Here is a 17,461-nt window from a genome sequence, read left to right as displayed (position 1 = left end):
CTTGGGAGCCAACGGAAAGATAGTTTTTCCTTTTTTAGTGTTTTTTAAGCTCTTTTGGAACAGTTAAGAAGTTTCCGTGAATTACTAGAGACGATGAGGTCACCAGTGACAGGGAAAAAAAAAATCCTGAAATCCAGGAAAATCACTTAGTCCCTGCGGGTGCCTACAGGGTCAGCAGAGCCTCAACAGAGATGGGAAGGTTGGGACCAGGTAGGGAGCCGTGTGTCCAGGATTTGGGGGTGCGCTCACCTACAATGAGCTGTTCCAGGTCCACCTGAGTCTTTTGTTCAGGCTCTGCATGCAACACCAGGAACCCTGAAGCAGGTGGGATAAGCTGTATGGTGTATGAACTGGCATCGTGCTAGGGTAAGGAGAGGGCCTGCTTACCTGTGAACATGGGGGCAGCGGCTCTGACATCATCCCAGCTGCTTTTGAAGTAGAACAGGTTGGTGCTCACTAGGCGGCCCAGCAAGTCAGGGAAGTGGTGCATCTGTAGAACACCAGAGTCAGGGGCCTCAGCCCACCCCAGGGAGGGGCTCCCACAGACGTCCTGCTCACCAGGTGCTTGCACGTGGAGTTGAGGAATTCCCCAAAGTGCACACTGCGGCCCTCCTGAAGGTACTTGTAGAAGGCAGCCGCCAGCTCAGCACACTCCAGGTGGGGGACACACATGCACAGGGCAAACTTGCAGGCCTGCGGTATAATGGGGTGCTGAGCCCAAGATCCTCTCAGGCCTGAGCCCAGTACCCTTTCCTTTAAATCCACTCACACTGGCCACTGGAATCTGAGGGTCCTGCAGATGCAGCAGGAGTGGCACCAACCCACCCACGACTTGCTCCAGGAAGACATCCTCACAGTCCCCATGGCAGGCCTTGTTGAGGTGTCCAAAAAGACGGATGGATGCTGTCCTGAACTCCACTTTTTCCTAGAGGGGTGAAGCCATGTCAGCACTAGCCCCCCTTTCTAGGCAGGCCTTGCTGCATTCTTAGCCCCCTGCTTTTGTGCTGCAGATTTGAAGGTGGATTGCGGTGGGCATGCAACAGTGTACGTAAGGACTTGTAGGCTAACACAGAAGACACGATCATTGGGGCTGGGGGCGGAAGGAAGCCAGACCCAGTGGAGCAGTGCCTGATGTAAACATCTGCCTTCAGCCTCAACACTCACAGGGATATCTGCCATCAGTTACAGGACCTGGCTGAGGGTTAAGATAGACCTCTGGGTGTCAAGCAGCTTACACTGTCAAAGAAGGGCCGGATGCGGATTGTCGTGTGCAGCAGCACCAAGCGTAGGTCCCATGGCTCCACTAGATCCAGCAGCCGTGAAAGGCCGACCATGGCTTCCAAGGCCACTAGACTGTGTGGTTCATCACCATCATCCAGTCCACTGACCATGGCTGTCATGAGCTGTGGGCCATGAGCTCGCACCTAGGGGACAACTGTATTCAGGTGACCCACCCTCCAGGTAAACCCCTTTCCCTATGCAGTGGTAAGCTAGATGAGCTTCCCCATGCTGTCCCCCGCCCTTATACTCAGCCACATCTCCTGGCTCCTGGGGGGCCGGCCCACCTTGTCAGGTGAACCAGAAGCCATGTTGGCCAGACCTCGGAGCACTAGACGCCGTACACTGGCACTCGAGTCCTTCAGCCGGGCTGTCAGATTGTCCAGCAGTGGTTCCAGGAGCATCAGGTCATTGACCACATTACTGCTGAGGAGCTGAGGCAGAGCTGCTCTGACTGTTTGTGCCAATTGACCCTCACCAGCTTAGGCTCAAACACTGGAGCTAGAGGAGGTTTCTTGGGAAGGGGGAAGCTGAAGGCCTGCTCCTACCCTGGCCTCCCATTCTTCAGAGGCTTATCAATCTCTGGCAACAGGCTCTGACCTGACGTAGGGCCTATCCCTGGCTGACTCCAGCCAGGGTTTTGCCAAGTGAGGCAAGGAGGTGAGCAAGCTGTGGCAAGGACTGGGGAGGCCAAGCTTGTCTATAGGGTACGTGCCCGTGTTCCATCCCACTGATCCCAAGGTGAAGGCATCTTCTCCTTTTAGAACACAAGCCTTATGATGATCCCTCCTCCCCAAGGTCCTACCTCAGCCAGGAAAGCTGTACAAGTGACCCTCTGGATCTCATACACGCTGTTCTGTGTGCACCCAAGCGCCTTCATCACCAGAGGAAGTCGGGGGCCCACATACTTTGCCATGGAACTAGGGAAGGAGACCCCAAAAGGCAAGAGCTAGCCACCCTGGATATTGGAAAACCACCTCCCAGATCAGCTCCTGTGTTGCCCCCCAGGGTGTTTTACCTCCCACTCTGCATGGCTAGAACACTAGGTATTCTACTCCAGTCCCTGGGGCTTCTCAGGCATTCTCCCTTTTCCAGCCCACAGGATGCCCATCTGTGCCTGTTGACAAGTATGTTTCCCATGCCCTCAGATGTCCCCCTTGGACAGGTTGTTGCTTGTTTACCTTGCTAGCTGGGCAACTCCATCTTCATGCCCTGCTGAGGTCTTAAGCAGCTCCCAGCCCCCCTCCAGTTCAACACAGTGCAGCACATCTTGACTGCCACTTCTGAGCAGCAAGGCCTGAAGGGCATCCACTGCAGAGCTGTTGGCATAGAGTGAGTGGCATTTGATGGCCCATCTGCTATGGGTGCCCTTTCCTGAGCTAAGCATAGGCTCTCTGACCTGTTCCCTTCTACCAAGGCCAGCAAATGCTGACAAGTCACTTGGAAGTGTAGCTCCCGTGCATGCACATTCAGGAAAGGATTCCCACAGCTGCCTGGCCCATCCTTGCTGGTATTCTTCAAGGAGCCTACTCGGGAGGCCTTTGGATCCTCATTAGGACTGATAGTGGACTCAAAGGAAAGACCAATCTGTTGGCCTGGAGGTGAGCTAGCTAGGTTGATCTTTACCAGACTTTGGGAAAATATACAGACTCATTAAGATATACACAAAGGGCACAGATTTAGCTTTTAAAACCTGTCCATCCCTGAGCCTGGACCTGGATTTAGTCTGTGTCTATCTTGAGAATACAGAGGCCTCTGGAAGGGGTGACAGGACCCTGCCCAACTCACTGAGGCTGAGTAGATCCTTAAAGCGAGGCCACAATGAAAAAGGCTCAGCTAGGGATGGGGGAGGGGGCGTTGTGAGACAGGGCTGTTCCCTGTTGACTCATTCCCTAAGTTCCTGAGACAAGCTTCTGACTCCAGTCTCTTGCAGGAGGGCTAATGGTGTTGCTTCCTAGGCTTAGCTAGAATTAGAATTTGGCCCCTGCTAAGATATACCCTTCCCCTGTGGGAAAGAAGTTAAACAGATTGCTGTATCAATGTGGCTTATCAAAATGGGTAACACCCCTTGAAGAAATGCATGGCCCTCCAGTACCCTGATGCATTTGCAGTGTCCTGTATGCACAGGATCCTGGAAGGTGGATCCTGAGGTCTGGGGCTCAGGGGGTAGCATAATATAACACTAAGTGATATTTCACCCACCGAGAGGTGACGGTAGCAGCTACAGCGAGAGCCTGTGACTGCAGTGGTTACTTGCTACATGGGTTTGGTAGGAAAGACTGGTGCCAAGTGGGACAGCAGGATAGGAGAGAGGGAAGGCAGGGGCCAGCTCATGCAGCGCTTGTCTAGGCAGAGGGTAGGCCTTGCTGCTAAGGTACCAAAGCCAGATAACCTGGATAGGAAGGACCTACGGCAGTCAGAGAATAGGAAGATGGCGGCCTTATCCTGTGGTTTAGATGGCACTGCTGCGCCTCTCTTGGAGGTTTCAACTTCTGCTTAAACTGTGGCCCAGGGTGCTGCATGGAGCAAGGCCAGCACCAGTATGCAGGAGTCAGATACCATGGTGTACCAGGGCAAGTTCTTTGTCTCAAGTGCCGTAATGAGCCAGGACTTAGCAAAGACATAAGAACTCAGCCCTGGATAGCAAGAGGCCCAGGGCATGTGAGCAACTCCCGCCCTGAGCTGGGAGCACCCATCAAGGTTACCCTTGCTGGACAATACAGGTTTAGCCCAATCACAAAACTCAGGGTGCCAGTCTGACCTCATTTGAATGCTCCCTAGCCCCAGCCACATGATACTTTACTATTCTAGTCTGCAGCTACCTGCAGACGTGCGAAGAAACCCTGGAAGCCTGAACTCATTAACAGTGTCACAAATGATCATCCCAACCTGCACCAGCGAGAGATTTTGGTCCTCGGAAGCAAAGTCACTCCCAAGGCCACCACTCTTCAGACAAGGTCTTCTCTAGGGCCAGGCAGCTGATTCTCTCTCTCTCTCTCTCTCTCTCTCTCTCTCTCTCTCTCTCTCTCTCACACACACACACACACACACACACACACACACACACACACAGCCCATTACCTGCAGGGATCAAGATTCCTGGCAGCTCTGGCTGGGCTGGTGCTTCTCCGCTCCTTGGCTTGCAGGCTCCGGGGCAGTTGCACACCCACAGTACAGCTAACTCGTAGTAGTAATGCTACGAACAGCTGAGGGTAGAGCTCCAGTACCACAGATCCAGATGATGGGGCAGACAGGACTTCATACAGTGCACAGGTGGCCTGGGGCAGAGCCACTGGGAGTCATATCCCCCTCGAGACCACAGCAGTTCCTGCACCCCTACTCCAGGATGCAAAGGGGTCCAAGCCTTAGCATGAGCCCCGTATACACTGGAAGGTTTCAGTCTCTAGGGAGAGGTAGGAGGAACCCAAGAAGCCACAGAGTAGATAGGACTCTGTGTAGCTCAGTCCTCTGGGCATTAGGCAGGAGAGAGGAACAGTGTGGCCTTCGTGGGGACAAACTTCAGACCATCTGTTCTTGGTTCCTTAGAAAGGAGAGGAAATTCTCACAGCTGCTTTATTGCTTAAAGTGTGGCTGGGCTGGGTTTATTTTTTTTTCCACAGGATAAAATGTGAAGTGTGCTCCCTTGGGAGCTAACACCTGCTGGTCTTTATGAGCCCCAGCACAGCTGCCAGGTGCCTTTGGGGTACCCAGGCCTCATGTGGGGGCAGGGGCAGCATGTAAGGTAGGCCCTTCCCTACTCACCGCAAGGGGAAGCAGCGTAGCTACTCTGTCTGCAGTGCTGCCCAGGAGGAAGGCCCGGCTCTCCTTGAATGGGACATCTTTGCTCATCTTCTCCAGGAGCAACTCTAAGACCTGAGCCGTGAGGCTGGGCTCCACAACCAGTGCCCGCCACAGGGCGCGTGTGTGACTGCAACAGGCAGGAAATGCATCTTGAGCCATTGCTGGCTGCTATACCATGCTCACCACTGCCTTATGTTGCAGTTGTCCCCAATCCCGCAAGGTTCAGACATGCCAGACTCAGATCTTGCTGGGAGAGAGAGATGGTGCCCTGATGTCAGATCTGAACTTGCCCATTCCTCTGACCCCAGGGTCTGGAAACAGCTGGCAACAGAGGGCAGAAAGAAACCTGTTGGCCTGTACACAGAGGACCTAAGGCAGGAAGCATAGCATCTCTAAGGAGCTTCCTGAAGATTAGACTCCTCCAGAGGAAGCATCCATCCCAGGGACAGCACACAGTCAGAGGACCAAGGACACAAGGAAGAGGCAGGAGGAGAGCACTCAGGCATTACAAGTGGCAGGATAGCCTGTCTCTCATGGCTATGCCCAAAACACTGGGAGGCAGTTATGCCCATGTATCTACAGAGACATATGACAAATTTCTGACTTCTATTAGAAATTGGAAACTACAAATAGTGAGTCTAAGAGAACTAATGTCTGCAGAATGGTGTAGTGAATAAGGGGACTTGCCACCAAGCCCCATGATCTGAGTTCAATATCTGGAACACACACAGCAGAGGGAAAGAACCAGCTTCCAAAGCTAGTCCTGTGTCCTCGTTTCTGTAGCATGCACATATATACAACAGTTAATATAAATTATGAGAACCAAAGAGCTTGAAAAACCAAAGAGAGAGAGCCAAAGAGACTTTGTAGAAATCAAGCACATATCACACTTGTTATGATACTGGTAGCAGCCCAGATAAGGCGGGTGAGAGAACAGGTAAGTTGAGGGGCAGGGGTAGAATGAGGTGCATTGGTGCATGCCTTTAATCCCAGTACCCAGGAGACAGATCTCTTAAGTTTTAGACCAGCCAGAGTTGCACAGTTGAGATCTGGGGGTGGGGGTGGGGGTGGGGTCAACCTAGGATTTAATAGAAAGAGCAAAGAGGAATTCAGAAGACAGAATGAGGCAGGCAGGCAGTAAAGTTAGCAGCTCAGAAATATCTGGGGAGAAAAGATTGAGGTTTTGTCTTTTGTTTTGATGAGACCAAGTACAGAGGTACATGTCTGTCATCCCAGCACCCCAGAGTGGAGGCAAGAGGGTCAAGAATTCAAGGCAGCCTCAGCTACAGAGCAAATTTAAGGTCAGCTTGTCTCAAAACAAAATGAGGCTGCACAACACTAGTGTACAGTTCTGAGGCCAGCAGACTAGGACAGCAGCAAGATGCAGAGCATCCACTCCATCTTACAAAGACTGAGCTAGTCAGTCTAGTCAGTCTCAGTGGGTCCCTTCGCAATACCAAAGAATTTGTGAGGAAGGCAGAACACCTTGCCATGGCAAAGCCGTGTCCAGTGCTGGGAAGGATTCACACCAGCACCCAAGCGCCTTGAAGCCAGGCCCAGTTCCCCTGACGAATGGCTGCACAGCACCCATAAGGCCAGAGCACAAGCAGTTCAGATTCTGTGGCTTTCGTACCCTTTGCTGCAGTGCTTTATATGTAGAGCAGCACATCAAATGCGGTGGATGAGCACAGCGGTGGGTCAGAAACCTGCATCTTCGATCCCCTTGTATGTCAGAAGTGGTCATCTTTCCAACCATTTATAAGCATGAAGTCTCATCCTGGCACACAGGCTTGGCATAACGCACTGGCCTGCCCCATCCCCACATGCATGTGACAGGCTCTTTATGCTCTGCTCTACAGAAGGGAGACTGCTAAGCCTTCACTACTTAGCAGCCCAGAATAGAAAGGCTTATGAACACCCGCCTGGGAATGGACAGTGTAGAGAAGACACACAGCAGGAAGAGCAAGCCGCCTCGTCGTAGCTCAAGAGCAGTATACTAAGCAAGTAAGTCAGGAGTCTTCAATCTACTCACACAGCTCAGGAAAGGGCAGAGCCCCTCCCCCACCCCCAGGAGCAGCAGAACGGCACTGGTGGCAGATTGAGGGCTCAGCTGAAGAGGGGACCTGGAAGCTGGACACCACCTCTGCCCCTATCCAAGCAGCGTCTGAAGTCTGCAAACACAGAGAACCCTGCAGGGGTGCCAGGATTTGCAGGCCTTCCTATGCAAATCCATGTCTCAATGGGAAGTGAAATGACTGCAGAAGATCCCATGGGGAATATGTAAGGAAGTTCACTTAAATGAGAACTCCCCACTCTAGTAACAAAGGAGAGGTAGAGAGATGGCTCTGCAGCTAAGAGTGTTTGCTGTTCTTCAAGAGTTTAGATCCCAGCACCTGTTTGGGATGGCTCACAACCACCTGTAACTCTGAAGGACACTTACTGTTGCCTCTAAGGACACTCTTATCACACACACACACAATGAAAAGAGAGAGAAGAAATACACATAGACACACACATACACAGTCACTCCCAATGCACAGCCTCCAAGCCTGATAAGAATACAAGCTGGCCGTGATCCATGCATCATGTACCTTAACAGCAGGCACAGTACCTGCACAGGTAGGGACCACACCATCTGGCCCAGTAGGGGCCTTAAGGATAAGCTCTGCCCCAACTAAGACTACAAAGAAAGATGAGACTAACAAGCCCATACCCTCCGGACAGGGTAAAAAGAAAGGCTGGCAAGAAGAAAAGGAGGACTGTCTTGGTGAGGTGAGTGCTGACTTGGGGAAATGCATCCATACAGGGCAAACAGTTCCTAGGCTCCTCGAGTGGCCTGTAGAGGTCATGCTGAGGTTCTGCTCACAAATGCTGAGTGTGCCTATTAATCACTGAAGCACAGCAGACAGGCGGTCTTGGTACCAGAGAGGAAGTTAAGGACAATGGCCACCAGGGAGAGCTTTAGGAAGCCTGCCTTAGCAGGTATGTCCAAGAAGGGTCTTAATCAGGATCCCAAGATGGATGGAGAGGGATAGATAGATGCCTTGGGTACCTGAGATAGGGCCTTTTTCAATTTGATTATCTTTTTCGCAAGCCTAGGTCCATGGGGACTCCTGAAGAAAATTTAGGATGCAGAAGTAGGGGAGAGGTGCTGAAGGACCACACACTATGCCATGCAGGAATAAAAGCCCCAAAGTTGGAATATGGCTTCCACCAAACAAGCTCAGGGTACTGAGTACCTGTCAAAGGGCAGGGGGCTCCCCAGGAGACTGGATACCACAGCCTCGCAGTGCTGAGATGCTAGGAGGTACACACTGTGCTGGGCAGCTGGTAGGACGTGTTCCTCCTGGGTATCCCGAAGCTTGGCTCGCAACACACTCACAATCTCAGGTACCTGCAGACAGGACAGGCTCAAGTGGGAGGTTGCAGTCAGGCGTTGAAACTTGGTACGCATCCACACCAGGCATGACAGGATATCTCTATTAAGTTCCATAGCCTAGGCTAATAGAAGGAAAGTCCTTAGAAATGCAGAGCACTTGACTACAGGCCGCAGGCTTATTGGCAGAAAGGTCTAAGACCTCAGGTGTGAGTAGCTAAGAAGGAGGACCTAGATCCCACATGAGAAAGGACAAGTAGGCCATGGCCCAGTGGTAGCGCATTTACCCATCTGTAGGAGACTCTTGGTTTAGATTCCCAGCACTACAGAGGAGAAGGGAGGATGCAGAAGCACAGCTACTTGGGGATGTCCGGAGTAGGTGATTAAGGAGGCTCCACAGTGTTCCTGTAACTCAGCCAATCAGGCTGGGAGGCAGAGGGGGAGGACAGAACAGGAGCAATGGACTTGTGACTGAGCGGAGGGGCGGGGCCTGAAGCAATGCCGACCTCGGCTTGTGGGTGTCTTGCTGCTGTACAAAGCAGGTAACACAAACACTGGGGAACATGAATAAGTGAGTGGGAGAGCTCTGGCCTCCAGGAATTCCCTTTAGGATTACATAACGTAGTGGGTGGATTTGCAGCCTCGACTGTTCTCCAAAACGTGGCCTACCCTAGGCAGTCTTGCACAGCTTGGCTTATGAATCTCCTCTCTGGTTCTAGACATGGAGAGTAACCCCTCCCCCAACACATTCAGCCAAAGCTGCTCGTACAGATTACAGGAGCAAATGTCATTTAGCCCCTCAGAATAGTGAACACTCTGACCAGAGTTAGTCATTTCTACCCCTCTCCCCGTTGGCAAGGGAACCATTAGATGGAACCAGCACTGGAAAGATTCTGGGTCTAATGGGGACAGCCCCATCTCCTTGGTGAATCCAGGAATGGTACAGGAGCTGAAAATCAGTGTAGACTCCACACAGCAGTGTCCTTGGGGTTTACAGGGCTCAGAAGTGTGAGCATGACACTCAAGTCACTGGATGGCCTTCCCTGGCTTGCCCATGATTCACTCACGGCGTAGCCTCCTATTCACCTGCTCATCTGTGCCTTTATCTTCTGGATCTATGTCCTGCCCCGGCTTTGGCCTCAGCAGGCCACTGAAAGCTTCCTTCATGCTCTGGCTTCTAGAAAGTCTGCTGGTTGTTTCTTTGCGGGGGAAGATGTGTTTGTTGGGATCTTGTTAGGACAGAGTCATGCTCCCAGCTCTTCTCTCAAGTTGTGACAGAAGTTACTGAGTCTCTTGGAGATGTTTTAGCATTGGTTCTTGTTCCTGCTGCTCAGGGTAGTGATTTCTACCAACTGTGACAGCAATGAGCAGGTGTGGTGGCCTGGCAGTGGGAGCAGTTTCCTTATTATTCTGACTTCAAAGCCCACCTTCACGTCTAAGTTCCTGAACCGCACATACTTCCTGACTATATAGGCAGGGCTCCCTCTGGTCTCTGTGGCCACTTCCCTCTGTCCTCAGCACCTGGGAGTTCTCTTGCCTTATCTATCAGCATGGCCTAGGTCATTTGTTCACAGTAGCTTCATAGAGGTAAGGTTCCACTGTGGTGGCTCTAGCACACTGACGGCCATGCAAACAATCATAAGTCCAATTCCAGAACTTTCTATAACTCCCAAAGGACTCCTGTCCCACCTCTTTTCTTCTCTGTGGACTGCCTGTTCTGAATATTTCATATAAATGGATCACATAGTGCACAGTGCTTCTTCTGGCTTTCATTAGGTACAGTGTTTCTCAGGGCTTGTCTACACTGCAGACATGTTAGAACTTCATTAGAACTCTGTATGATGAAATAGTAGTCCATTGTACAGAGAAAGGTACCACATTTTCTTTTCTCATTCACAAACTGGTAGAATTTGCACAATGCTGCTATGAACATTCGTGTGTACCTTTCTGCTGCATCCTGGAGCGTTCCTAGGGGTTTCCTGTGTGCCGCATGTAGCCCTCATGCTGACTTTTTGCGCACATTCCCGACTATTTTCACATGATGGCATATCTCTGTCCCCTAGCCCCCTTGCATTACCATATATGTCCTTTCTCCTGTGTTCCCTTTGAGCCATGGAAGACCCTCCTCCTGTTGCCTGACACAGATGCTAAAGATCTGCTCTAACCACCCTTCCACCTTGCCACACTTGCAGCTTGCCAGCGTGTTTCATTCATACTCATGATTATCCAGCGGGACCTTAATCCAGCTTCATACCTCCCCTAGAACCTCCGGGACTCAGTGTCAGACCAGAAGTCCAACAGCACCAGCCTGTCTGTAAGAAGTTCCTGTCGGAGTCTCTCAGGGTAGAGAGGTTTCTCATGACCCTAATGGGCCAAGAAATTAGACATGCCAAGCTACAAGATAATTGAGATGCCAGGTACAGACCCAAGTCTAGACTCTTGACTGGGCTCAGTAATTCAACCATGCAAGGACACCTGGCTCTGTTTAAAAAAAAAAAAAAAAAAAAAAAAGCTGGCAAGATGGCTCAGTGGGTAAGAGCACTGACTGCTCTGCCGAAAGTCCTGAGTTCAAATCCCAGCAACCACATGGTGACTCACAACCATCCGTAATGAGATCTGACGCCCTCTTCTGGTGTGTCTGAAGACAGCCACAGTGTACTTAGATATAATAATAAATAAATCTTTTAAAAAAAAAAAGGAGACTGAAAATCATAAAGCTCTGCCTGACAATAATTTCTTGGACATGACACCAAAAGCACGGGCAATAAAAGAGAGAAAGCAGGTGACACCAACCAAAACGTCAGCGTACCAAGGGACAAATAGACATAGTAAGGTATATAGAATGAAGCACACATTTGAAAATCATATGCCTGGGAAGGGATTAGTATCCAATGTATAAAGGTAACAAACCCATTAGAAATCTCTGAGGACCAGCAAGATGGCTCAGTGGCTAAAGGCACTTGCCTGGTGACCTGAATTCTATCCCCAGAACCCCCATCTCAATGGAAGAAAAGAACTAACTCAAGTTGTCCCGTTCACGCTAATAACGTCTAAAACAACAACGGGCTTGAACAGATATTTTCCAAAGGCAGCACACAAGTGGCCAATATACATATGCAAAGATGACTACCTTTGTTAACTGTCAGAGAAACGCATATCAGAATCAGTGATGGGGCTGGAAAAACAGCTCAGTGGTTAAGAGTGTGTGCCGCTCTAACAGAGACCCTGAGTGTGGCTCCCAGCACCCACGCTAGGCAGTTCCAGCTCCAATGCCTGGGGCCTCTGCAGGCACCTGCAATCCTGTGGACACACGTACATACACACACACATACATATGCACATATGCTATTTAGAACAAAACCAAAAAACATGAGGGCTGATGAGATGGCTCTCTGTCAAGCCTGAGGACTGAGAATTGGATGTCCCCAGCATTACATGGTGAATTCCCCCATGGTGTCTTCTGAACTCGACATGTGTGCTATGGCACGGGTACCCGTAATTTCCCCTGCTCCCAAATAATTAAACACATACACATACACAGAAGTACCATCAGAGTGTCTTGCCCTTCCAAATGATGCAGAGATGGGTTCCCAGCACATAACTTTGGGCGGCTTACAACTACTTGTAACTACTGCTCCAGAAAATCCCACCCTCTCTTCTGGCCTCTTCAGGTATACACACGTCACACTCACGTCACACACATGTCATAATCAGGATTAGAAAGAGAGAGAGCTCAGCTGTTCCTGTCAAGGGCCCAAGCTCGGTCCTCAGCACCACATGATGGTTAGTAACTGTCCCTCATGCCAGTCCCAGAATATCTATTGGCATTTCCCGGCTTCCACAGGTACTGCACACACACAGGACACACACATACATGCATGCAAAAACAGTCATACACATAAAATAAATAAATCTAAAATAAAATTTAATTAAAAAACAAGATTTTCTCAAAAAAAAAAAAAACAAGACTTGTTATTTATGTGTATAAGTGCTTTGCGCACGTGTATGTCTGCACCACACGCATGTCTGATGTCCACAGAGATTAGAAGAGTGCATTGGATTCCCTGGAACTAAAGCGACAGACGGCTGTGACCACCATGTGGGTCCTGGGAATCAGAAATAGGGTCCTCTGGAAGAACAGCCAGGGCTCTTAACAGCTGAGCCACCTCTCCAGCCCTAAGTAAATTGTTTAGTTTGGTCATACACCCACAAAAAGTAAGCAAAGACGTAGGATCTTTGTGCAGCTGTGCTCACTGGCTCTTCATTCCCATCAGCCAAGAGGCAGAAAGAGCACAAATGTTCACCTCTGGATGAACATGGACTAACCATAGGTACCTGGTGACCACCACGTCCTGCTCAATTCTTCCCCTCTGTCTGTACAACCAGGATGTCCCTGGATGTCTGTCCCAGGGAGCTTTGTGGCTTTGGAAATCCCAGACCTCCTCAGGGAGACTCCCCAGAGAGACTCCCCAGGGAGTCACACACTGCCCTCTGACCTCCTGCTCTGCTCCTCTCCAGGATCCCACCAGGCGGTACCTCGCAACACTAGCTTCTTCATCAGCTATCCAATGGCACATGGATACCACCCCTGTCTAGAGGGCACACTGTGGGAAGTCCCTGATCTCAGGGTCCTTTTGTGAGATGCTCTGTTCTTTTTCACTGCACAGTTCCTGCCTCAGGTATGTACACTCACTGGCAGAACCCCAGAGTACTCAAAGTATTCTCACAGATCAGTAAGGAAAGCACAGACAACCCAACATGGAACCGGGCAAAAGGCTAGTGTCCTCAAAAAGAAGTCATCAAATTATCCCTCAGTCACCAGAAAACGCAAATTAAATCCAGCAGCATGGAATATCACAAGCTCATCACCAAAAGACAGAAAATGAAGCCTTGGAAAAGCCACCACCACTCTCCAGGTAGGTTACAACTAGAATGTACCCTCAGACAGCTGTTACAGACAGTACAGCCTATAGCTGAGGGCTCTGGGATGGCAGATGAAGCAATGTGATAGCCATAACAAGGAGAAGCTGTGAATTAGCACAAGGATCATGGTGATATCACTTTTACACCATTTGCAAGACACTTGTATCAGGAAGTGGAGGTAGCCCGGGGTGTCAGCAGGGGTCAGAGAAGACCCAGAAGCTGGCAGGTGACTGATACTCCAGCTCTTCTTCTGGGATACTTCAATTAAATACAGAACCTCAAAATCCCCTCTAGCAAATGAGTTGAGCCCACACCTTCCAGGACTGCAAATCTACTCTACAGCTAGCCAGTTGAAGCTGAACTGACCTAAAGGGATTGAGCACAGAGACACCCTTCACTCTCACTGCATACCAAGTCCAGCCATAGCTGTTTCCAATATGTGTTTGGAAACTACTCATAGAAGACAGATGCAGACTGCAGCCTTCTAGGCATGGTGAATAAGCTGTACAAAGCAGGCAATGGGGCAAAGCAGCAGTCCTGGGCACGAGCTTGGAGTTTCTGTGTGAGAGCCTGAAGTCTCATGGCTGGCACTCTCCCTGGGACCTGGTGACGCAGTACACACATGTCTTCCTTGGTGACAGGGCCAGGAGCTCAGCAGGTGCCAGCTCAATGTTAATGTTTGTGGCTGTGGACATGGTGAGGGTGGGAAGCATCATAGAGCTCAGGTTGATCTCCAATTACCTATACAGCTGAGGCTGGCTTTGAACCCCTGATCTTCCTTACCTCCACTTCTAAAGTGCTAAGAGTACATATGACCATGTTTGGCTGCCTCTCTCTCCTCAGCTTCTAGGTACAAGTGATCTCTCTGCTTCAGTCTCTCACATGGCTAGGACCATGCCAAGGTTGCACTTTCCTTTTTCCACCTAAATCGCCCCCTCACTCCCTACACTTCTTGAGACATGGTTTCTCTGTGTAGCCCTGGCTGTCCTGGAACTCACTCTGTAGACCAGGCTGGCTTGTAACTCAGAGATCCACCTGCCTCTGCCTCCAGAGTTCTGGGATTAAAGGCGTACACCACCACTGCTCGGTTTAAACTCTTAACAGAGCTGCTTTTACATGGTCTTCAGATAAGAAAAAGATTTGTCAGGGCTAGAGAGATGGCCCAGTGGTTAAGAGCATCGACTGCTCTTCTGAAGGTCCTGAGTTCAAATCCCAGCAACCACATGGTAGGTCACAACCATCTGTAATGAGATCTGATGCCCTCTTCTGGTATGTCTGAAGACAGCTACAGTGTACTTACATATAATAGCATATTTTAAAAAAAAGACATAAAAGAAAAAGATTTGTCCACATCAAACCCAGAGCAGACATAGTCAGAACTGTAGGAGTCAACGGGGAGCACCTGAGCAGGGCGCCCAGCCCTTGCCTCACCTTGCCCTCAGCCTCACCCTATCCTCACGCACTCCACTCACCTTTTCCAGCAGCACATTGCCCCGCTCCTTCAACAGGCAGTTGATCATGACTGTGGCAGCGCGGGAACAGTTCTTGTCTGGGTCTCCCAGGCTCTCAAACATGGTGAGCAAGAGGCTGATGAGCTGATCTGAGGGGAGGCGCTTGGCGATAATCTACAAGGGCGATGCCAGAACAGAGAAGTAGGATCAGCCCCCAATTGCTTCCTGAGGGAAACCTCAGGGTCTAGCTCTGCCTTCGTCACCCTCCTGGGTCTGGAACTATTCCAGGAAGGTGGTCCTTGTACAGCTGCAGGGCCAGGATCAGACAGGGGACAGGAGAGTGACCTGTGTGGAGCTGCTCTGGGACTCAGTAGAATACAGGGATTTCAGGACAGGGCTGCAGCTTTCCCACCTCAGGAAGCCTTGAAGTGACCCCCAGCTCAGCCTCCTCTTCTTTTTCTCCCAACACAGGAAACAGACCACAGAAGGAAGAGCATCATGATGCCAAGCCCCAACTACAAAGCCCAGCCCCTTCTGACCCTTTCAGGGCCTGGTCTTTGCTCCCTAGCACGGAGTGTTGCCAGAAAGGGCCCAGGGACCTTTCCTATCAGCCTCTGCCAGAAACCCTGACCATCCCAAGAACATCGTAGAGAGGGTTACAAAAGAGGATTCACTGAGGGAGGAGCTAATTTGGCTTTCCTTGGAGCCCGGCTGAGCTAGGCATCTGGCTGGGTGGCTCAGGCAGGATATACCCGGGGAGTACAGTGCATGAAGAGACATTTTAGCGTATTGCTGCTGCACTTCCAAATGCTGCGGCCAAAGTGCCTCAGCCTCCTGGAATCAGAGACGGGGGGGTGGGGGGGGGCATGCTGGACCATGCACATGGCTCTGAGCAGTCGTCACCTTTGGGTGGGACACTCACATAAACACTAGCACCATGCCCCCGCAACTCTAGAAGTTGCCCGCATCCTCAGTAAGGAAGCTGGGAGCAGGCAGCAGGGAGCTGGAGAGCCACATGGACCTCCAAGTATTCAGATCCCTCTTGGGCTTTCCCCAGGACCTCACCATTGAGCATACCTTGATCCCGCCCAGACTATGTTATCCCAAAGCAGGAAGGTATGGAAGACATGGCAGTGTTGACCAAATGGGGCCCCAAACACCAATTCTTTGAATGAAACCTGCTCACAGATGCCCCCCAAACCCCACCTGCTGAGCGAGAGCCCCAGGCACTGCAGCCCCTCCTTCTCATTGCTGGGATCCCATAAGTACCTGGGCTATGCTGTGGCAAGTGTGGAAAAGGATGGTGGGGTCAGTGTGCACAAGGCCATCTTTCAGGGTGAGGAGCCGCTCAGCCACGTCATCGCGATGGTCTCGGGAGAAGCCTAAGGGGCCGGAGTTGACTGAAGCCTTCCTCAGGGATTCCACTCTGACCCCACATCCAACTGCTGCCTCCACGGTCCCCACATCCCCAGCAGGGCTCACCCTCATAGCCCAGCTGCAAGTACAGCAGGGAGTAGACACAGCCCACAGCTTCCTGGCGGGTAGTAGTCCATGTGTCCGCACACCGTGGAGCAAAGAGACCGACCAGGAGACCCAGGTTGTGGAAGGGTACCAACGTCTGTGGGGAGATGTTGGGGGAGGGGCAGGGCTGTAGGGATTCTGAGGAATAGTCAAGCACAGCCTTAATCAGTAGGATCTGGAGGGGAGCTATGTGGCCTGGACCCTGCAGCAAACTTTTCCTCTTCACGCCTAGTCTACCTGGCTCCCTAGGCACAGGGAACTTCGATTGAGCTATAGAAAAGCACAAAGACTCTGCTGACCCCACTGCCACCTGTGAAATGACTCCAGGACAGTAAGTGTGTGGACAGGGGAAGGAGAGAGTGTAGCCCCTTTATCCTGGGTGGCCTCAGGCCATCTCTCAAGTTCTGCTTGTCTTATATAATGAGCTTCTCTCCCTCCTTAGCAAGAGGCCTCCTGCCTGCCAGAGGTTGCAAACATCCCCCACCCCCACGCCCAGGACATACACCCATGCCTCCCCTGCTCCCCTCAGCTGTGCCCTGTTCAAAGCAGGCCTAGATGCCCCTGAAGCTTCACATCCCAAAAGTCTACAGACAAGAAAGGGGAATTTCAGGTCAGCAGTGAAGGGCTAAGGCAGCATGCAGACCCGGGACCAGGTGGCTGCTGTTCCCAGTATGGTTAAATTCCTGTCAACATGAACTGAAAGAGACCACCGTTATATATACCACACAAACACACGCACACCAAAACAAGGTCATCTCGAGGAAACGCCCATGATGTCCCAATAGAGGACAAGAAGATGTTTGTAAAAGTTCATTCTCTGCTCCTGACAGAGTTCTGATTAACACAGCCAGTGCCAAACAAAACTAAGTGGCTCAGCAATGAAGAGCTAAGCACAGCCTCCTAGGAGTGGCTGCTTCCCCCTGATCTGAATCTACAGTGCCCCTATCCATGGTAGGTCCTTGGTCCTTGTCAGAAAAGACTGTGAGGCAAGGGAGGAAAGCAGCAGGAGGCCAGGGAGCCTGCAGGCTGTCCTGGGGCTAAGCAGAGGACTGATGGAGGGGTGAGGTCTGAGGGAGGGAGGGGTGAGGTCTGAGGGAGGGAGGGGTGAGGT

General features: G+C 51.1%; 1 protein-coding gene across 9 annotated transcripts in view; it reads right to left on the bottom strand.

Annotated features, from left to right (window-relative positions):
• Nucleotides 1-17,461, bottom strand: part of Mroh1 (maestro heat like repeat family member 1) — a 75,445-nt gene that overhangs the window by 298 nt on the left and 57,686 nt on the right. For all 9 annotated transcript variants that reach the window (XM_031347387.1, XM_031347399.1, XM_031347400.1 and 6 more), the window contains 14 exons: nucleotides 16,312-16,447; nucleotides 16,099-16,211; nucleotides 14,851-15,003; nucleotides 8,319-8,473; nucleotides 5,041-5,206; nucleotides 4,360-4,556; nucleotides 2,460-2,597; nucleotides 2,084-2,198; nucleotides 1,566-1,712; nucleotides 1,236-1,424; nucleotides 770-925; nucleotides 559-693; nucleotides 388-490; nucleotides 250-315 (listed from right to left, as the gene is read on the bottom strand). In XM_031347387.1, coding sequence (XP_031203247.1) covers nucleotides 250-315; nucleotides 388-490; nucleotides 559-693; nucleotides 770-925; nucleotides 1,236-1,424; nucleotides 1,566-1,712; nucleotides 2,084-2,198; nucleotides 2,460-2,597; nucleotides 4,360-4,556; nucleotides 5,041-5,206; nucleotides 8,319-8,473; nucleotides 14,851-15,003; nucleotides 16,099-16,211; nucleotides 16,312-16,447 — 1,969 coding nt within the window. The remainder of the gene's footprint in view (nucleotides 1-249; nucleotides 316-387; nucleotides 491-558; nucleotides 694-769; nucleotides 926-1,235; nucleotides 1,425-1,565; nucleotides 1,713-2,083; nucleotides 2,199-2,459; nucleotides 2,598-4,359; nucleotides 4,557-5,040; nucleotides 5,207-8,318; nucleotides 8,474-14,850; nucleotides 15,004-16,098; nucleotides 16,212-16,311; nucleotides 16,448-17,461) is intronic.

Source organism: Mastomys coucha, unplaced genomic scaffold (genome assembly GCF_008632895.1).
Source record: "Mastomys coucha isolate ucsf_1 unplaced genomic scaffold, UCSF_Mcou_1 pScaffold11, whole genome shotgun sequence".
NCBI classification, from domain to species: domain Eukaryota; kingdom Metazoa; phylum Chordata; class Mammalia; order Rodentia; family Muridae; genus Mastomys; species Mastomys coucha.
This window is presented reverse-complemented; position numbering and strand designations above follow the sequence as displayed.